The sequence below is a fragment of the Nelumbo lutea genome, chromosome 6 (genome assembly GCF_056320005.1).
Source record: "Nelumbo lutea isolate HS-2025 chromosome 6, American lotus-T2T, whole genome shotgun sequence".
In the NCBI taxonomy this organism is placed as follows: Eukaryota; Viridiplantae; Streptophyta; class Magnoliopsida; order Proteales; family Nelumbonaceae; genus Nelumbo; species Nelumbo lutea.
In genome coordinates this window covers 40,361,271-40,383,910 of record NC_142689.1, presented here as the reverse complement: position 1 = coordinate 40,383,910, position 22,640 = coordinate 40,361,271, and the positions used below count along the sequence as shown (strand labels likewise).

General features: G+C 40.9%; 1 protein-coding gene across 3 annotated transcripts in view; it reads right to left on the bottom strand.

The window, feature by feature from the left end:
* LOC148848698 (ascorbate transporter, chloroplastic-like) overlaps window positions 1–22,640 on the bottom strand; it is a 77,230-nt gene that overhangs the window by 878 nt on the left and 53,712 nt on the right. For all 3 annotated transcript variants that reach the window (XM_088952214.1, XM_088952216.1, XM_088952215.1), the window contains one exon: window positions 850–915. In XM_088952214.1, the coding sequence (XP_088808340.1) occupies window positions 850–915 (66 nt within the window). The remainder of the gene's footprint in view (window positions 1–849; window positions 916–22,640) is intronic.

Sequence of the window (22,640 nt, the reverse complement as noted above, 5' to 3'; positions counted from 1 at the left end):
CTCCATGAACAAATGAAAAAGAAATAAACTGATACAAAACCAGAACTACTGTTTCTGCTAATACTTATAGAGCTAGGAAAGATAAGATAGCATCTCCTAAATTCATCCATTTTTATTTGGGGTATTAAAGGGATCATGCTCATTATATTCATCTGGAAATGCAATCCATACCTTTGATTTAATTAAATCCATAAAAGTTTCTTGTTTTTAGAACTTAGTATCTAATCCAGGCTATAAGATCAAACCAAACATGTGATCTTTCCAACCAAAAAAAAAAAAAAAAAAAAACACCTTCTGCAAAATGTCTCTTCCTAGCATAGGTGTGGGCAACAGTTACTACAGTGCAATAGATTTGAAAAGGTTAGAAATTTTCCCATCCATGCACATTCCAGATTATTTTCAAACCAAAAATGATTATAATTCTTAAGCCTTACTGCCAGGATCCCTCTTTCACCGACAGCTGAATTCTTCAGCATCCCTCCCCTTGTCACAAGTTCAAGACCATTGAAAGAGTTGACTTCCACTAGTTGCATAGTTTTGCAAAGGGTCAAGGTTGACTTAACATGCACCAATTCTGGCCCAAAACAAAACCATGTTATACCTATGCAAAAGGTTTCTTCTTCTTTTGGTTGTTTTCAGGATGGGGGACCAAAATATTTATCAACATGTATAGGTGACTTGAAAGTTTAAATTGTTTCTTGCTGCTAGTCATTTTCTGCATGCAGATTTTTCTTGGAAGTACAAAGGGCATAAAGTTGCTCACAATGGACTATGCTTTTTGCAGAGTTCATTCCATAAAACACAAAGAATCTGATTACCAAATAGGTGAAAAGATAAAAGAGGACTTACTGCATAACGTGGTCCAATGTCTTGGTGATTAGAGTAGAGACCAGATTGTGAAAATGCATCTGATCCCTGTACAGAAGAATATATAAGTTAAATTTCATTACAAATCATTGAATAAAGGAAATAAATTTCTATAGAACAAGTCAATAAGACCAATAATGACACAACATAGTTCATCCTAGAAGTTGGTTGATTATTTCTCTTTCCCATGCTTCTGCCAAATAATTCAGTTAGAATTTTAGAATTACCACCAGTTCATGATTGCAAGACCCTAAAAATAATTTTGAAGGAAAATTTCACCAAGCAACTTGGGAATATCAAGAAATGAATGCTCCAGTTCAGGAGAAAAAAGATAGTTTGCTACTTAAGATTACAAAAGCTTAAAAAACCTATGATATTTAAGTATCTAGACAATCATCCATATAATGAACATTTCATATATGTTTATTATGAACTATTTTAGTCATTTTCCTTGCTCGGGGAATATGCTTTCATATGTCTACCTGAAGATATCTTGGTCATTGTATATTGTTAGTGGTGTTAGTGAAGGGGTATTTCGGTCCTTTGTACTTGTTGAGAATGTTGATGTGTACTGTTATGTTAGTTCGAGTGCCTCTTACTTAAAGTTGGCTCCATGCACCCTATGTGATTTCCCACATTTCCAGAGACAACCCATAGTCTCCATCACTGAGAAAGGAGGGAAATCTCAGAGACGAATAAATGAAAATGGATCGTAGATTAAAATCCATATCTATGAAATGAACATGAATCAAATTAGGTTGTGGACTGATGTTTGCTCTTTTATCAGAAAATGGCAAACGGATCTTTTGCAAAACTGCTTGATGACAACAAGTTGAAGGGCCCAAACTATGCTGACTGGTACAGGAACCTTATGCTGGTCCTAGCTTCTGAAAAGCTGGACAAAGTGGCAAAGAATCGTGCCCCGGAGCGTCCGGGTGATAGGGCTTCTGAGGCCCGAAGGAGAGACTATCAAGAATGGGAGGAGAAAAACTCCCTTGCCCGGTGTTACATCATTGCCTCTTTAGACAACCCGATACAGAGGCAGTTCGATCAGATCGAACTTGCCAAAGACATATTGGACAGTCTCAGGACAATGTATGAAGAGCAGAATCGTTCTACTCGACAAAAGGTTTTGAAACAGTTCATGACCGCACAAATGTCCAAGGGTCAACAAGTTCACGACCATTGTCTTCGGATGATGGGATACATCAACGAACTGGAGGCTCTTGGATCCGGGCTGGACCTTGCAACCCAGATAGATGCTATCCTTAACTCTTTGCCTCCTTCCTTTAATCCGTTCATCATGAACTGATTAGAAAGGATAAGCCTGTAGCCATGCTTGTTGAAGCTGGCAAGACAGGCAAGAGAAAGAGGAAGGCAAAGAAGCCTCAAAAGAAAGCCGCTAAGAGCAAGAAGCAGAAGAAAGACAAAGCATCGGATGCCTGTCACTTCTGCAAGAAGACCGGCCACTGGAAAAGGAACTGTCCTACCTACCTGGAATCCAAGAAAGGTAACTTCGAAACTTGTGTTATAGAAACCAATTTGTTGGTAGCTTCTGCATCCTGGTGCATTGACTCCGGGGCTTCAACTCATGCTTGTAACTCACTGCAGGGGTTCAAGGTAAGCAGAAGGCTGAGTGAAGGAGAAGTCACACTCTTCTTGGGGACTACTGCAACTGTTGCAGCCGCGGCCATAGGAACCGTGGAATTAATTTTTAGAGAAGGAACAATTGTACTGAAAGACTGTCTTTATGTGCAAAATTTAAGGAGAATTTTGATTTCTGTCTCAAAACTGTGTGCAGATGGTTATTCTGTCTTCTTTAGTAATACGATTACTATTAAAAGAAACAACAGATTCATCGCATACGGGGAACTGGAGAACGGTCTCTATGTTCTACATCCTTCTCTAGAAACTAACATAACCGAAACTACATCGACTGAAATCCCTAAGAAGAGAGCTCGTGATACAGTTAATCCCACGTGTCTGTGGCATTATCAACTTGGCCACATCGGTGTTGACCGAATCACAAGGTTGGTAAAGGATGGTCCTTTGGATTTTCTAACTGTAGAAGATCTTCCCACTTGTGAGCCTTGCCTACAAGGCAAGATGACAAAACGGCCATTTAACGGTAAGCCTGAAAGATGTACGGGCACACTTGACCTAATACATATTGATGTATGAGGTCCCCTGAGTGTCAGGACACGAAATCAACACGTGTATTTCATCACCTTTACAGATGATTTTTCACGATACGGTTACGTGTACCTAATGAGACACAAGTCTGAATCCTTTGAAAAGTTCAAAGAGTTTCGACAAGAGGTCGAGAAACAGTTAGGGAGAGAAATTAAGGCCCTTTGATCAGATCGAGGTGGCGAGTATCTCTCTGACGAATTCAGGGACTACTTAAAGGACAATGAGATAGTATCACAATTAGCTCCTCCTGCTACACCACAACTTAACGGTGTTTCGGAGAGGAGGAATAGGACCTTATTGGATATGGTCCGGTCGCTTCTCATACACTCAGAGTTACCCACATCCTTTTGGGGTTACGCATTAGAGACTGCGATTTATGTGCTGAATCGGGTTCCAACCAAATCGGTTCCGAATACTCCATATGAACTTTGGACCGGAAAGAAACCAAGTGTCAGACACTTGAAGATTTGGGGTTGTCCAGCACACGTTAAAAGAACGAGTGCAGACAAGTTGGAATCCAAGAACAGTCGTTGCCTATTTGTAGGCTACCCAAGAGGCTCTGTAGGTTACCTATTCTATGATCCAAGTGAGCAGAAAGTGTTTCTGCAGTCGTAACGCGCAATTCTTGGAAACCGACTATATCCTAAACACCCATCGTCAGGAAGTTGTTCTTGATGAGGAGAGCTCAGGAGCAGTGGGAGATATCCCACAAGTTCCAGGTAGTGACCAACCTAGAAGATCCACTCGGGTATCCAGGCCACCTGTCCGTTATGGTTATGACCAGGATAGTTACCTGGTGGAAACCTTGACTAGTGAGGAGGATCCCGTGACTTACACGGAAGCTATGTTGGACATAGATTCCCAGAAGTGGGTGGAGGCCATGAGAGCAGAGATGGACTCAATGGAGACCAATGGAGTCTGGACTCTAGTAGATCCGCCCTCCGGGGTAAAAGCAATCGGTTGCAAATGGATTTACAAGAGGAAGAAGGGTCCCGATGGTAAGGTTGAGACATTCAAATCTCGTCTGGTGGCGAAAGGGCACACTCAGAAAGAGGGCATCGATTATGAGGAAACCTTTTCGCCTGTGGCCATGCTTAAATCCATTAGGATCCTGCTAGCTGTAGCAGCATACCATGATTATGAGATTTGGCAAATGGATGTCAAAACTGCATTCCTGAATGGAGATCTTACTGAAGATATCTATATGCAGCCGCAAGGCTTCATCGCTGCAGGTCAGGAAAACATGGTATGTAAACTTAATAGATCCATTTATGGACTTAAGCAAGCTTCTAGAAGTTGGAACATCCGTTTTGACTCTGCCGTCAAATCGTTTGACTTCGAGCAGAATCCGAATGAACCCTGTGTCTACAGGAAGTACAGTGGAGATAAGGTTACCTTCTTGGTTCTGTATGTAGATGACATTCTATTCATTGGGAATGATGTAGGTATGTTAACTACAACCCATGCCGAGCGCATTGCCGAGCGCATTGCCGAGCGCATTGCCGTAAGTGAGGCTGCCTTATGAATGAAGGTGTTCATTGCTGAATTTGGAATTCAGCACATCACCCATTCCATTGTTGTATGACAACACTGGACCTACGGGAGGATGATAGTAAGAGGTAGCATCAGCGGAGAATGTGGTAGACCCATTGACTAAGCCACTGACACAGAAAGTGTTTATGAAACACGTGGAAAGTATGGGACTCTGGCTAGTACCTGATTGGACCTAAGTGCAAATGGGAGCTGTTAGACAGTTTTGTATGCTCTTAGCTTCAATCAAATTGATGTACTTTATGAGTTTATTGTAAATGAATAAAAGTGCATATTTGATTCATGTTCCCTTGGTATGTTTCTGTGTAATACCCTTAAACTGGACACTTATTGAGACTTGTGTTAGTTTAGAATGTTCACAGCTAGTGGGTCGGTCTGGGGAGACCTATCCTGACAAGGCTGACACTGTGGTGCCACAAAGTCGGTTGGGGTGGCTTGTCTCAGCTACCGGGGTGAGACCCTAGGCACATATAGTGTGGGACTAATTGAATCTTTGAACTGGACCAGATTTCCAGTATTGCCCTGGACCTTGGAGATTGATGGGCAAAACTGGAAAGTTACACCCGACCCCTAGACTCGATTATGATACTGCACTTGGTGTTGGATCGGGTTATCTTTGATGTACCAATCAGTGAGATCCTTAGCGGGGGTCAAAACCTGGGTATGTTGGGACAATCCGAGAATTCATCTAAGTGGGTGATCATAGTGACAGGATCAGCCCCTTTGTCGGACAAAGGTAATTATCGGGGATGCGCTCTCACTGTTGGAAACCAAGACTATCGGCAACCGATTTCAACCGTTGAGATTTGTTTTGCAAAGTATATTTTATATGAGATATAAAAGTATATATATTATGGTTTCTAAAATGTTTGCAAAAGGTTTTAATTCCCAGGATCCATATAAGTGGAGAGTGCAACAATGTTCCTTGCAGCCGAGGGAGAGGTCCTCTCTTGTCGGGCAGTGTATGATCATTAAGGGCCGAGAGGTTAAGTGTAAGACCATTGAGGATAATACCTGATGGGCTAATCTTGCATCTGCCCACATTCCCTGGGTGTTACAAGGTGGCTTGGCCCAGGGACCACTTAGGGTAAGTGTTGGGCCCATAGAGCCCATTCGATGGGTTTCAGGGGGTGCACTGTCTTTAACAGTGTATTCGACCAAGCCTTGTAACAAAGGCTGGGCCGAACCCATGTGGCTGATGTGTAGATCAATGCTTAGGTCCCACGCCATACAAGGAAGCCCAACTGGGCAGCAGTTAGGAAGGTTAAGTGAGCACATAAGCTTGATGGGCCTAAAGCCCATTTCGAACTGGGCTATTTATTTAGTTATTTAAAGGGGCGAATTCTGAGATGGATTAGCAGATAGGATAGGGTCTTAATCCTATCCACTCAGAGAGTCCAGATCTAAATGTGATTCAGATCTAGAAACCTCCTAATGGGATTAGGAAAAAGCTAATCTAATCTGTAGATAAGATAAGGGTTTATCCTTATCACTAGAAGAGAAGGCTGATCCAAATATGATTTGGATAAGCACCTCCTAATGGGATTAGGAGCTGATCTTTTAATTTAACAAAAAGGAGGGGGCGGCAGCCTAGAGAGAAAAGAGAGACCAAGAAACACATCAGATCCTCTTTAGTGCTGAAATCAAGAAGAGAGAATTCTGCACCCTGCGAATACTCTCTTGCCGCCTCCCTGCTCTTGTCGCCCTGTTTGCCAGTTCGATCTCCAGTTGTGGGAGAAGTCAAGATTGGATCTTGACATCAGTTCTTTGAGAAAGGATTGAAAAGGAAGCTGTGCTCAGTACCATTCTACTGATTCTTGCGAAGGACAGAGTTCTTGGGGAAGAACACTGCTGATTCTGCTCCATCCTGCACTGCGCCATCTTCAGTGGGAGCAGTCTTTGGATCCTTCCTTGGGCGTGAACACCTTCGTTGGGAGATATTACTTCTCCGTATCAGGTATTATTCTCTCCCATTCCTTTTGGTTCAGATCTGGTTCAGTTTAAGGTTCAATATTTATCCTTGAAAATATGATTTTCTAAATAGGGAATGTGATTCCCAGAAGAAGGGAGAGGAAAAATTTTTGAAATTCGCCCCTTATTCCACAATCTTTGGGCGTCCATGGGATGGATCTCTCATCCTTTAACCTTCAATCATCCATTTCTCCTCTCCAGTGGCATTGTAGATTTGGTCATCCTTCGCTGAAAGTGTTGCAGTCGTTAGTCCCTTCATTGAGTCAACTTTCTGTTTTAGATTGTGAGTCACGTCAATTTGGGAAACACCATCGTGTTCCCATTCGTTCTAGGGTCGATAACCGTGTGTCGAGTCTTTTTTCTTTAATTCATTCAGATGTTTGGGGTCCTTATAAAGTGATGTCATATAATGGATATCGATATTTTGTTATTTTTGTTGATGACTGTTCAAAAATGGCGTGGCTCTATTTAATGAAAGAAAGAAGTGAATTATTTGCCATCTTCCAGAAATTTTATTCTGAGATCCGCAATCAATTTGGCATTCACATCAAAATTTCCCGTTCTGATAATGGTCGTGAATACTTGTCTTCATCTTTTCAAGAATACTTGCACCAACATGGCATTATACACCAAACTTCATGTACCTACACTCCGCAACAAAATGGGGTTGCTGAGAGAAAGAACTGCCATCTTGTAGAAACGACACGCTCCCTCATGCACCACATGAATGTTCCCAAAATCTTTTGGAGCGATGCAATGCTCACCTCTTGTTTCTTAATTAATCGAATGCCCATGTCTATCCTTAATGGTCGTTCTACTTTTAGTGTCTTATTCCCCAACATGTCTCTGTTTCCACTTTCTCCTCGGGTATTTGGGTGCGTCTGCTTCGTTCATAATCTGGGTCCCGAGACTGACAAGTTAGATGCGCGTTCCCTGAAATGTATCTTCCTTGGCTATTCCCGAACTCATAAAGGGTACAAGTGTTATCATCCCAGCTCTCGTCGTTCCTTGGTATGTGCTGATGTTACATTCTTTGAGTCTACTCCGTTCTTCGTGGGGTCCGGTGCTGCTGCTTCCTCCACATCACCACCTCCTCTTCCTCTTCCCGTGGCTGATCCACCTCCTCTGATTCCAGTCATGCCTACGTCCTTGCCTCCAGTGCCACCGTTGGTTGACCGTCCATCCCTTCGTCACATGTATACACATCGCCCGCATGTACCGGCTGCAGCTCCTCCAGCTTCATCACCATCGACAGATCCAGCTCCAGCTCCGACACCAGCCTCCGACCTAGATCTTCCTATTGCCTTCTGAAAAGGTAAACGTACTTGCACCCTTCACCCTATTTCCAATTTTGTTTCACTTACCCACCTCTCCGCCTCCCATCGCCAGTTCATCTCTTTGTTATCCTCCGTGGTTGTTCCTAAGGATGTCTAGGAAGCCCTTACCTCTCCAAAGTGATGTTATGCTATGGAAGAAGAGCTCTCTGCTCTGTATCATAATCACACTTGGGATCTCACCGCTCTTCCTCCTGGGAAGCAGACTGTCGGTTGTAAGTGGGTGTATAGTGTTAAGTACTTGTCAGATGGTCGTGTTGAGCGCCTGAAGGCACGGCTAGTTGCCAAAGGGTACTCCCAAACCTATGGCATTGACTACACAGAAACGTTCTCCCCGTTTGCTAAGATAGGGTCAGTTCGTGTCATCATCTCCCTTGCAGCTATGTATGATTGGCCTCTCCATCAGATAGATATCAAAAATGCCTTTTTGCATGGTGATTTGCTCGAGGTGGTTTACATGGAGCAACCACCAGGGTTTGTTGCTCAGGGGGAGGATGGTAAGGTATGCAGACTTAAGAAGGCTATTTATGGACTTAAACAGTCCCCTCGAGCATGGATTGGTAGGTTCGATGAGGTGGTCAAGAAGTATGGTATGAAACAGTGCCAAGTTGATCACTCTATCTTCAGTTTTGACTCGTCGGCAAGCAAAATAATATTGGTGGTGTATGTGGATGATATCGTTGTGACTGGGAATGATAAAATGGGAATTGACAGATTGAAGGCATTCCTACAGGAACACTTTCAGACAAAGGACCTTGGCAAGTTGAAATACTTTTTGGGCATAGAAGTAGCAAGATCTAAGCATGGCATTAATTTGTGTCAGAGGAAATATGTGCTTGATTTACTGGAAGAAACAAGGTTGTTGGGTACTAAACTGGTTGAGACACCTATGGAAACAAATACGACGTTGAACAGTGATATAGGTGAAGTATTTGAAGACCCTGGCAGATACCGACAACTTGTAGGCAAACTAAACTATCTAACCATTACTCGGCCAGATATTTAATTTGCGGTTAGTGTGGTGAGTCAATTCATGCAGAAACCTTTGGTCCCACATTGGAATGCAATGCTAAGGATTGTGAGGTATCTGAAAGGAGCTCCTGGTCGTGGTTTGCTGTACAAGAGTGGTGGAAAACTGGTCGTAGAAGGATACACCGATGCTGATTGGGCAGGTTCTATGTCTAATAGACGATCTACCACAGACTATTGCACCTTTCTGGGGGGTAACCTGGTAACGTGGAAAAGTAAGAAGCAAACAGTTGTGGCAAGAAGCAGAATATAGGGCCATGGCACATACTGCTTGTGAATTAGTGTGGCTGAGGAACCTTCTACAGGAGATAGGATATGACATCAATACTCCAATGAAGCTCTATTGTGACAATCAGGCAGCAGTTCATATCTCTTCCAATCCAGTGTTTCATGAAAGAACCAAGCACATCGAAGTTGACTGTCATTTTTTGAGAGAGAAGGTGCTGAATGGGGTGATAGAAACTGCATATGTTAGTACGGGAAACTAGTGGGCAGACTTGTTTTTTGAGTCGGGGGAGAGTGGACTACATATGTAACAAGCTGAGATTATATGATATATATTCACCAGCTTGAGGGGGAGTGTTAGTGGTGTTAGTGAAGGGGTATTTCGGTCCTTTGTACTTGTTGAGAATGTTGATGTGTACTGTTATGTTAGTTCGAGTGCCTCTTACTTAAAGAAGGGCACTTAAGTCTTTTCCAATAAGTTAATAATATAATAACGGGTCTGGCTGAATCTAGGGATAACTTTTTCTCTAATTCGAACCAGCCTTTCTCTCTTTCCTCTCTTTTCTCTCATCTTCTTTCCTCTCCTACTTCTTGCTGTTTACTTTACAATCAACGAACAAGACAAAATTCTAGGGCAGGTCAAACTTCAACATATATAATGGGTGTACTTTCCCTAACCCTTAAAAACTTTTTATTGTTCTCCTTTTTATGTTTTCTTCTTCTTCTATAGTTGTCTTCTTTTCTACAAGTTTGATATAAATATTGATTGGATCGCCCTTCCTTTCTTCAAGTTTTATTAAGTTCCTATAAAATACTAGACTAGAAACTTCTCTCTAGAAATCACCCTAGTTGGAAACCCCCATATAACCCCCCTCTATATCAGCAGTAGAGGTGCTCATCAAAAACCAAAAAAAACGGGTTAATCAAACCATCAGTTCAGTTTCATCAAAAACCAAAACCCTGTACTTTGGGCCTAGTGTCACTTTGGTCCTCGAACTTTAAAACGCGACAATTCAGTTCCCAAACTTTCAAAATGTGTGTTGTACAGGAAGAAGAGAGGAAGGGAGAGAGGAGAGGAGAGAGGAGAGATGAGAGGACTGAGAGCTCAAAAATAGCATCTGTTAACAGTCCCCCTCTAGTTGGAGCATAGATATCAATCATGCCCAACTTGTCACATAAATCATGATGTCTTGAGTGGTGTAGTCCTTTTGTAAAGATGTCTGCAAGTTGGTCCTCAGAGCTGACATAGAGAGTACACACTTCGCCTGTGATGACTTTCTCTCTGATAAAATGCTTGTCAACTTCGATGTGTTTTGTTCTATCATGTAGCACTGGGTTAGCAGCAATGTTTATGGCTGCTTTGTTATCACAGAATAGGGTCATAGGCTTGTCCACTAGAAAACCCAACTCGCTCAACAAATTCTTTATCCACATACTTTCAACCACTCCATGAACCATTGCTCGATATTCAGCTTCAGCACTATATCTAGCCACCACACTTTGCTTTTTACTTCTCCAGGTAACTAGGTTTCCTCCTATAAAGGTGCAGTAACCACTAGTAGACTTTCTATCATTTAGAGATCCAGCCCAATCTGCATCAGTATACACTTCAACTTTCAAATGCTCATGCCTTTGAAACAACAAGGCAGCACCTGGAAACCTTTTAAGATATCGGAGGATTCTTTCTGCTGCTTCAAGATGAGTGGACATAGGGGCATGCATAAATTGGCTAAGGACACCAACTACATAAGCAATGTCTGGGCGGGTCATAGAAAGATATAACAATCTCCCTACAAGTCTCTGAAACTGTTTCACGTCCTTGATAGGTTCACCTTGGTTGTCACCTAATTTATGGTTAGGATCAATGGGAGAGTCAACTGGCTTCACTCCCATTTTTCCAGTATCCTGAAGTAAATCTAGGACATACTTCCTTTGGGAAATGAAGATACCCTTTTTTGAGCGGGCAACTTCAATTCCAAGGAGGTATCTTGGAGGCCCTAGATCCTTTACTTCAAAATGTGTGGTAAGAAAACTCTTCAACCTATGGATTTCATCCTTTCAGTCACCAGTGACAATTATATCATCAACATATACTATCAAAGCAGCAATTTTACCTTATCCTCTTTTCACAGTGTGTGATCAGATTGACATTGCTTGTATCCTTTCTGCTGAACTGCAACATGGAATCTGCTGCACCAGGCTCTTGGTGATTATTTCAGCCCGTACAAAAACTTCTTCAACTTGGACACCTTTTGTTCATTGCCTTGAGCCTGAAAACCAAGGGGTTGCATCATGTAAACTTCTTCTTCAAGGTCACCATTCAAGAATGCATTCTTGATATCAAGCTGATTTAGATCCTAGTCAAGGTTAGCAACAAGAGAGAATAGAACTCTAATGGAGTTCATCTTGGCAATAGGAGCAAAAGTCTCTGCATAATCAACTCTGTACACTTGTGTAAACCCCTTTGCCACTAAACGAGCTTTATACCTCCCCACCGTGCCATCAGCCCTATGTTTGACGGTGAACACCCATTTACATCCAACTGGATCCTTTCCCTTAGGAAGATCTACAAGTTCCCATGTGCCATTTTTATGAAGGGCATTAATTTCTTCCTTCATGGCATCTGTCCATTCAGGTACTGAAAGAGCTTCTGCCACATTCTTAGGGATAGGGACACTGTCAATGGAAGTAAGAAATGCACGAAAAAATGGTGAAATGTTTTCATAGGAAACAAAGTTGGAAATGGGGTGTTTAGTGGTGCACGATCTAACACCTTTCCTGTGAGCAATAGAAAGGTCAAGGTCATTAGCAATAGAGGTATCAATTGCAATGGGGTTAGGGACATCATTGGGAACCAAGGTACCTGAGTGAGTATGATCCGCCCCCGAGGAGTTTGATGGCACTGGAGGTACAGCTTCTAGATTCTCCACAACTCTTGAATTTGGTTGGCTTTTGTGACGATGGAAGAAGACACGAAAAGGCGGAGGATCAGAAAGAGAAGGGAGTTGAACCAGTTTCTCCTCATTCCTACACTCCCCCTGAGGAGAAACAGGGAAAAAAGGCTCATTCTCAAAGAAAGAGACATCCATGGAAACATAGAATTTCCGAGAAACAGGATCAAAACAACGGTATCCCTTCTGAGTGAAGGAGTACCCCAAGAATATGCAAGGAATAGCACGAGAATCCAATTTCCCACGAGTGGGAGACAGATTTTGGACAAAGCACCAACAACCAAACACGTGAGGAGGAATGGGAAGAAGGGGGGCCTTAGGGAAGAGAAGCTGATGTGGGGCTTTGCACTCTAACCAACAAGAGGGCATACGGTTAATGAGGTAGGTAGAACAAAGGACAACCTCAAGCCAAAAACGTTTGGGGACATTCATATGGAGTAGTAAACCTCGGGCCACTTCAAGGAGATGTTGGTTCTTCCGTTCAGCAACACCATTTTGTTGTGGTGCTCGGGCACAAGAGCTACGGTGAAGTGAACCACACGAAGCAAAGAATTCCGTAAGATCACTATGCAAAAACTCTTTTGCATTATCTAACTGAAAATTTTGAATTTCAGTTTGAAATTGAGTGAAGATCATCCGCTGAAAATCTTGGATAATTTTTGGTACTTCCTCCCCGAGGCCAGATCCTGGATCACACAATAAGAAGGGAAAAAGGTCACTAAGCAGTTTAAGGAATTAGTAACACTACTAACAAAGAACAAATTAATGGGAAATTTTGGAACATGTAAAACATCAGAAAGGGTAAGACCGAGGGGAAGAGAGATGGTTCCTTGACCAACTATGGAAGCATATGATCCATCAGCTAGTTTCACCTTGTCTCTTCCAAAAAGAAGGTGATAGATTTGAAAGTAAGAGGGCGTACTAGTCATGTGTTTTGACGCTCCAGAATCAATGATCCAGGGAGAGTCAAGAGTATGAGAAGCAACATGGAAAGTTGTGGCAGAGTAACCTGATGTAGACGCAAATGAGGTTGAGGAAGGAGCATCCATCTGACAAATTGCTCTACCATATAGCTTTAAATGGTCACGGAAGAAATTCATAATATCCCCCCTTGGGTCAAATCCAGATGAATGTGTCTGAGTCACAGTATGGATGGGGGGCTGATTCTCGAGTAGCCATGTTGGCCATAGTGTGTTTTCTTGTACCTTGTTGTCCTAACTTTTTATTCATATCTGAACTTTGCTTCTTATTCAGATCTTGAGCCCATTTCGGCTTTCCATGAAGATCCCAGCATGTATCTCGGGTGTGTTGGGGTTTCTGGCAATGAATACACCACAATTTATCTTTGTCATCCATTTTTTTCTGAAGATCTCCTTTCCTGGAAGAATTTCCCCCACTGGTAGTAACACTCCCTTTCGATGCCAACACAACTGCATCTCCACCAGAACTGTTCATCAAATTCCTTCTGCTTTCTTCAGATTGTACAAGAGCATAAACTTCCTGAACTGATGGAAGATCCTTAGAACCGAGGATCAGGACTCTGATAGATTCATATGTAGGGTTCAAACCATGTAAGAAAGCAAACACTCTCTGCTGGGAGACGAGTTTTTTATACAGTTTTGCATCTTCATCACACTTCTAGTCCACAATCTGATAATGATCCAACTCCTTCTAGACAGAAGTCAAGTCAGAGTAATATAAAGATAGACACCTCTCCCCCTGTTTACAAGTAGACGATTCTGCCTATAGTTGGTAGATTTTTGCATAGTGTCGCAGTTCCGAATATGTGGTTCTTTTATTCTCCCAAAATGTGGTTCTTTTATTCTCCCATTAATATAACCTATTTTCCCCCTTGCAGTGGTGTACAGCTTGATCCCTCTTGACCACTCTAAATAATTTAAACCATCAAGAGGGATAACAGCCATGGGTAAGGATAGGTCCACACCCCCACTCATTCCCTTCAGCATTGAGGAAACACTGGATGTAGCAGAATCTTCACCACTCATGATTTCAGATTCAAAAAGCAACACTCAAAAGAGGAACACAACCTTAAAAAGTTGTTACAGAAGGTACCATCCACTTCCAGACCTTCAGTCCACCATAAAAGCTGTTGTTGCAGCACATAAACAAGGTCCTTACGACCTACAGTTTCACAGGGATCAAACGACCCCACAAAAAGGAAAACAAAGAGGTGCAGCTCACCTCACATCCAATCGGCAGACCTAGTACAGGTCCAGCGCAGGCACATGACCAGGAAAGAAAAGAGAGAAAAAAGTTACTTCATTCGAACATCAGAACAGCCGAACAGCAGATGATAACAAAGTCTGTCACCCTCAAAACAATGACTTCTACATGCTGGGAATCTGGTGCGAAGAAGAGGAAAAGACAGACTGCTCGACTTCTCCCTTCAGATCTGGTTGTCCTGCTTTGATACCATGTTGTACAGGAAGAAGAGAGGAAGGGAGAGAGGAGAGGAAAGACGAGAGGACTGAGAGCTCGGAAAGATACTGTAGGCGGCGCAGTATATTATATTTATACTAGGGCGACAACAACTAAACATAAAGAGAAGTAAAAGTACAATAGTACCCCTGCGGTACTATACATATGAAAAATAACATCTGTTAACAATGTGGCAATTTAGTACCCATCATTAACCAGTTGTTAACCATCCGTTAAGTAGCATTTAAAAGGACACAAATGCCCTTTGAGTGTTAACTAATTTTCTTTATCAACCATCCAAATGTTGACAAAAAATGAACAGTCCCAAACCCTTGCCTCTTCTATTCAAGAAATTTGGGGTCACCAGAATGCGGAATGCCCAGTAAGACGTGACCCAACTTTCTTGAATAGAAGAGAAAAGGATTTGGGACTGTTCATTTTGTGTCAGCGTTTGGATGGTTAATAAAGAACATTAGATGACACTCGAATGGCATTTGTGTCTTTCCAAATGCCACTTAATGGCTGGTTAACAGTAGGTACTAAATTGGCATGTTTTGAAAGTTCGGGTACTGAATTGTTGTGTTTTAAAGTTCAGGGACCAAAGTGGCACTAGGCCCAAAGTACAGGGTACTAATCGGGAATTTTCCATATATATATGTATGTATGTATGTATGTATTATTTATAGCATTTAGATTATATATTTATATATTTATTTATAATATATATTATAAATATGAAAAACCAAAAAACTAAAGAACCAAACCGATCAACCAGTTAACCGATAGGATTAGGTTTGATTTCGGTTCATGGTTTTCCAAAAACTGAAGGACCAGTTTGGTTTGGAAAAAAAGGTCCATGGTTCAGTTAGCATCCCTAATCAGCAGTCCTGTATATCTTATTCCTTTCAGCCTGCTACTTTTTAAGATATAGGGGACATTGCTTGGTACAATGGTATAATCTCAGGCTGGCAAGCATGAGAATGCAGGTTTGAGTCTGAGAATGACCAGTTTGTGCAAAAAAGTAAGGTCAAAGGTTAGGATTATATCCAGTTTACCCCTCCCAGGACCCCAGACAGCTAGGACAAACATTAGGCAATGGCCTTTCTTTACATTTTTGGAAGATACTAAAAGAAATCTTTTCTTTCCCACTCTTGAAAATTCCATGAATGCAGGATTCTTAGCACACTTTGTTTCTCTATGACCCCATCTTTGAAACCATAACATTTCCTACGAATTCTAAACCACTCCTTAGACTGGCTTAGACCTATCCCCATCTTCCTAGTCCCAAACTCTAGATTTAAAGCCTACCACAACCCTAATTCTCTTGGAAGTGTTTGCATGGCTGATTGCTAGAGGCTGTATTTTAACACAGGACATATTAAAGAAAAGAGGTTATCAGTTTCCAAACAGTTGTGTTGTGTGTTTTTCTGAAGAGGAAAATATTCTGCAACTGTTGGTTCAATGCAATTTTTGAAATCATCCGGTCCTACTTCTCCAAACTCTTCAAGGTGGACATGTGGTCGCCATCAGACACAGCTGGAAATCTTGGTTGTTGACCAAAGGTTCAGGGTGGTCCTAAGGCAAAAATTTTATTGGGCTGTATCCCCTTTGCTGTATGTTGGGAGGTGTGAGGGAGAGAAACATGAGGATTTTTGAGAAGAGGAAAAGTTTGAAAGAAGTTGGGGTGGCAATCAGTTATTCGATTATTGGCTGGGTTCTGTTTCTTCCAGATTTTGAAAGTCTAAAGAAGGAAGACTTCAGTGCTGACTTTTGGCGCACTCTGAATGCTTAATAGGAGTTTATTGGTTATGCTTTATGTACTTTGAAGTTTGTTTTTTGTGAATCTTCTCCTTGTCTTTTGTATTTCATGGATGGGATGACTCTTTGTCACCTATTTAAGATGTATTTTCCTTTTTAACAATAAAATTTTCTTCTTTATTTATCTTCAAAAAAAATTCTCCACTTTTTTCCCTTCTTTTTACAGCAATCCCCTATTTCCTTTTTTTCCCCTACCAATCTTACCATTACCCTACTTTTCTTCACTTTTCCCTACCATTTCTCAGACCTATGACCTATCTCCATCTTCCTAGCCCCAATTTCAAGACTTAAATCTACCTTTACATGCCAAGTGTTCATAGGAAGGTTATACATTATACTCTCCTCTGTAAAGGTCAAAAGACCTTAATGACTACGCACTATCTTATTGGATAAAACACATGTTCCGTAGCTTCTGTCTTAAGACATTGGAGACATGGCAGAGAATGGAAAGATCAAATTATTAACTTGTCAATCATGGATGCTAAAAGGAAGAAGAAATTTTGACTTGTCAAGAAAAAAAAAACGAAAAAGAAATTTCTGTAATGAATTTATTGGAGCAAGCGTTGTACTATCTTTCTAGCTGCTTATTTTTTAGTGTGCTGGTTCTTTAATGAATTTTAACTATCAAAAAGAGGAGGAAGAGCTGAACCGTCATTTTGTATTTCTGCATTTTCACCATAGTGCATACTACTTATCAAAACGAAGGAATTTTTTTATTTTTTCATATTTCATTTTCTTAAACAAATACTATGTTAAGCAAAATTTGTTTTACATATTATATTTTATGTTATTAAATGTCAGCCAATGGGATCCACATAGAATACAAATATGTTTCTGAGTGTATTCTGCTTACATGGAAACTAGAACTAGATTTATAATCTCTCATGAATCTTATTCTAATTAAATTGTATCATTCATTCTTCATTGGGGTGATTAAAATTTTAGCATAAGAGTAGATGGTCAAATCAATAGATCATTATAAACTTTATGCCGTTCCTCAAGCGATCAACCAAGACACAAGCAATATGCCAAATTCAAGAAAAGGAAGTAAAAAGACTTCTTGCGTGACTTAGTTAATCAAGAATTAAATTGATATTGGGTTCAGTGTGGAAGGTTTAGATTGGCCAAGATTGGATTCTGAGTTGGAAGAATTCAGGAGGTTGTGTTTTTAATGGAGAGATCTAAAGCACCAGAACCAGATGAGTTCACTATGACTTTTTATCAAGAATGTGGGGAAATTATCAAATCAGATCTGTGGGCAGTCTTTGAAGAGTTTACTGAGGAACACTTTATTAGTCCAGGGATCAACTCCACATTTCTAGCTTTGACATTGATACCTAAAAAGAGAGATGCAATCCAACTGAGAGACTTCATACCTATCAGCCTATTGACTAGCATCTATAAATTATGGCCAAAGTGTTGTCATTAAGATTAAGATTAGCCCTACCCAACTTAACAAGCCAGCTACAAGGGGCCTTTATTCAAGGAAGACAAATCATTGATCAAATACTAATAGCCAATGAGTATGTGTGTAGAGGATTTTAAGACAATGGGAGATTCTGAGGAAATTGGATTTGTGTGTAAATTGGATTTGGAGAAAGCTTATGATATGGTTGATTGGTATTTTTCTAATGGAAATTCTGAGGAAGTACAGATTTGGAGAGAGGTGGTGTGACTAGGTTGAAGGTTATTTGAAAACTTGTTGTTATCAATTCGATCAGATCTGATTTCTGTCCTGGAATAAAAGAAAAAGAAAAGAAGAAGGGAAGAAGAAGAAGAAGAAGAAGAAGAAGAAGAAGAAGAGAGAAAGAGAAGAGAAGGGATGGATCGAATGGTCTTTGAGAGAGAAAGATCATACTTTCTCAGCCGACTAGAATTAATGTTTCAGTTTCAGTTCTTAAAATTAGAAATTTGGTTAACTGAATTAACTGAACTTTGGTATATAATATGGCCGGATGGGCCCTAGTGCATTATTTTCTTGTTATTAGTGCTTCTTACATGTTTTATTTGATAATGGGCCTTTACATTTATGGGCATGTTAATCTTTTTTATTTCTTTTAAGTGTGTTGATGAGCTGGCCGCCCACTTAAGGCAGACTTGTAATTAATTCTAATTAAGTGAGATTAATAAAAGGATTAGAGAGAAAGCAGAGAAGACATCGAACTCTCTATTCCTCCCTTCTTCTTTCCTTTTCTGCTCTATTCTTCTTCTCTTTTTCCTTTTTCCTTGCCATAATCAAATATTATTTTCAGATTTTAGTGGACTGAATCACATCTTAATATATAATATGTAACATATAATATATAATATATTATATATTATATATAATATATATTCTGTTATAATATATAATATAGTATATAGTATATAGTGTATATATATATATATATATATATATATATATATTATTAAAATTCGGCTTTAACTGAAACCGAACCGAAAGTTCCACTTTTCGTTATTTCGGTTTTTCTATAATTCGGTTCAGTTTTATTTTTTTTAATTCAGTTATTAAAATTTCAGTTTATTCAGTTCAGTTTTTAACCAAATGCTCGCCCCTAATCCCAGCTTGTTACATATATAATCCACTTTTCCCTGACTCAAACATTTTGTAAAAAAATCAGCCCACTGACTTCCTGTGTTCACATTGTTGGTTCGGCTGTCTTAATTTGTATGTTTATCATTGTTGGGTCTTAAGTCATTAGTTATTGGGCCTTAGTTACTGGGCCTAATCTTATTTAATGTTTATTTTGACTAGGTGTCCCATCATTAATTAGGGGCATTCTTGTCTATTTATGTAACATTATGTAATGTTCTTATATATATAATAGATTAGGGCTGGCTGAGGACTATTCTGCCACCCATCTCATATCTTCTTCTTCTTCTTCCTCTTCTTCTCTCTTTCGACAGCCCTATTTCAGCAAACATGGTATCAGAGCACTAATCTTTCGACTGGTTACAGCAGCCGCCTCTTCTTCTACTCGCAATTAACTCTCTCATCTTTTTTTTGGTTGCTGCAAAGAAACCCTAGGGTTGGTCGTAGAACACAGCTAGACCTACATCTAGGGTTTCCCTTGGTTGTAGGGCCCAAGGGGAGTTAGACCCAGAGGCTAATGCCCTAATAAATGCAGTACAGCAGACTGTAGCCATTCGGCTAAGATAGATCTGTGTAGAACATATCTAGGCGGAAGGACTAATCTCAGCAGTCCTAGAACTGTTCGTGGGTGAGGTTATAACCTGCGATAGCAGTGCTTAGCTCACAGTAGAAGCCAACACAGCAAGTTGCAGGCTGCAGCAGCAGTGATTAGAACACAGCAGTAATTAGGGCACAGTGTGCAATGTAGTACTCGGTGTTTCAGCTCTGTGTCAGGTTCTCAGGACTGAGTTTACAGTGCAGCAAGTTCCGTAAGTGTGAAACAGTTCACTATATATTGCGTTTACAGTCTTGGCATTTACGAGTAAGTGAAGATGTCTTCCATATCCGGGGAAGTGTCTTCTAGAGATGTTAGGGCTTGTGGGAGGTCTCCTAACCTGGAGAATCCAAATCTGCACAGCCTACAGATCACAAGTGTGTTGTTAGATGAGTACAACTTCAGAGAATGGTCTGTCTCAGCCATGCTTTTCATCACATCCCGGGAACTCACTGGTTACTTGGACGGGCAGAAGAAGGAACCAGAAGTGGGGAGTCTTGAATATGCAGCTTGGCGCAAGGAGAATGCTACAGTTATGTCCTGGCTACTTGCCTCAATGACTCCAAGAGTAGCTAGGACTGTTCAACATTTCTCCACGGCTGCCAAGATATGGGAAAAAGTTTCTAAAACCTATGGGCAAAAAATGAATAATGCCAGAATTTACAGACTGAATCAAGACATTGCTGCCTTGAGGCAAGGAGATATGAGTGTTGCAACATATTTTGCTACACTAGAAGGACTATGGGAAGAGTTAGATCACCACCTTATTATTGATTGGGAGAGTGCCGGAGACAAGGAAAAGCATGACAAACAAATTGAAGAGGGTAGAGCATTTAAGTTTCTGGCTGGCCTAGATCCTATATATGAGAGAATAAGGTCCCAAATTCTGGAAAGGGATGAAATGCCAGACTTACATCATGTTTACTACCTTGTGAGGAATGAAGAGGTGAGAAGAAAAGAGATGCAAGTTGATACTCAAACAAAACTAGCTGAACAGTCTGTGGAACATTCGGCCCTAATCTTTACAAATCAAAGGGGAAACAGGCACTTTGACAAGAGACATCTGAAGTGCACCCACTGTGGAGGGGAAAGACATGTGAAAGAGACCTGTTGGGTTCTCCATCCGCATATGAAGCCAGCTGCATTGAGAAAAGATAAGAAGCATCTGAAGGGTCAATCTGCAAGTGTGAATCTGACTACGGGTCAAAGTGATGATGGTTCAAAACACTCATCTACAGTTACTTCCTCTTCCATGGGACAGACTACTAATTCCCCTCGAACCGGGTCCTTAGGTTTTACTGCCGATGAGGTAGAGGTACTTAGCCGGGCCCTAGCCCGTTTAAGGACCAATTCTCTTCCATCCTCCTCCCTTGCCAGATCAGGTATTGTCTCTGCTTTTAGTGCAACTAGTACTATTGATCCTGCCTCTTGGATTATTGATTCTGGTGCAACTGACCACATGACACACATGTCTTCTCTATTTTCTTCCTATCATTTAGTGTCTGGCCAAGATAAAATGAGAGCTGTTGATGGTTCTCTCTCTACCATCTCTGGGAAAGGAGTGGTTGACCTAAGCAAGGACCTCTCACTCAAATCTGTCTTGCATGTTCCCAATCTTTCTTCAAATCTCTTATCTGTTTCAAATCTTACCAAAAGTTTGAATTGTAGCATAACCTTTTTTCCTTCTCATTGTGTCTTTCAGGACAGATTGACGAAGAGAACGATTGGGAGCAGTCAAGAGTGTGGAGGTCTCTACTACCCTGATGCAGACATCAGTTCGGCCTTGCAAACATCTGCTACTTGTAGCCAGTCCAATGTGGAGTCAATAGCTAGGTTACATCTGTGGCATGCTAGGCTAGGTCATTTACCTTTTTCATCATTGGAAGTGTTGTTTCCAGAATTATTCAAAGGAGTTCCAAGTCAAGAGTTAGTTTGTGAAGTCTGTCAACTATCAAAGCAATGTAGAACTGTTTATCCAACTTCGAGTAATGAAATTCGAGCTTCTTTTGACTTAGTCCAGTCTGATGTTTGGGGCCCCTCTCCCATTATTTCTGTTGATGGCTTTCGATACTTTATCAGTTTTATTGATCACTATTCTCGATGCACATGAATCTACTTATTAAAAGCACGAGAAGAAGTGTCGCGGGTAACCATGACATTTTGCAAAATGATTGAAACACAATTTGGTACGAAGGTCAAACAATTCAGGTCAGATAATGCTACAGAATACTTTGAAAGGTCCTTGAATCTGTTTATGGAGAATGCTGGAATGATTCATCAGTCATCTTGTGCTAGTACCCCCCAACAGAATGGGGTTGCTGAGTGCAAGAATATGTACCTATTGGAGACTGCTCGAGCCTTACTATTTCAACACAAAGTTCCAAAAAAACTATTGGTCTCAAGCAATCCTTACTGCATCAAATCTGATAAATCGAATGCCATCCAAGGTATTGGGGATGAAAACTCTTTTCTCTGTTCTTTGCCCTCATCTTCCTGACTTTTCTCTTCCATCGAGAGTCTTTGGTTGTGTATGCTTTATACATGTCAAGGATCCGAAGAAGACCAAATTGGATCCTAGGGCTACAAAGGGAATCTTTTTGGGGTACTCCCCTACTCAGAAGGGATACAAGTGTTATGATCCAGTCACCAAGAAAAAATATGTCACAAAGGAAGAGGATTCTTCTATTTTCCCATTCTTTGTACCTCTCTCTACCTCAGGTCTTCCATCTTCTCCTCCTGATCCACCTAGTTGTGGTATCCTGGGTGAATCTAGTGAGGCTCCCATTGTACCAGCTACTACTAGTGATGTTGCAAATATTACTGAAGACTCCAGCAGGCTGCAAAGAGATATCAAAATCACCTACAACAGAAGGAAGAAGGGTCCTCTAACTCATGATAGCAACCAATTGGACTCGGATCAACCTATCTCAGAAACTCAAGGTAATCCTATCAGTTCCTCTGACTTGGATCTTCCTATTGCCCTTCGGAAGTCTACTCGTTCTTGTACTATCAGACACCCCATTGCTGATTTTGTGTCTTACTCACATTTGTCTCCTCGTTATTGTTCTTTTGTG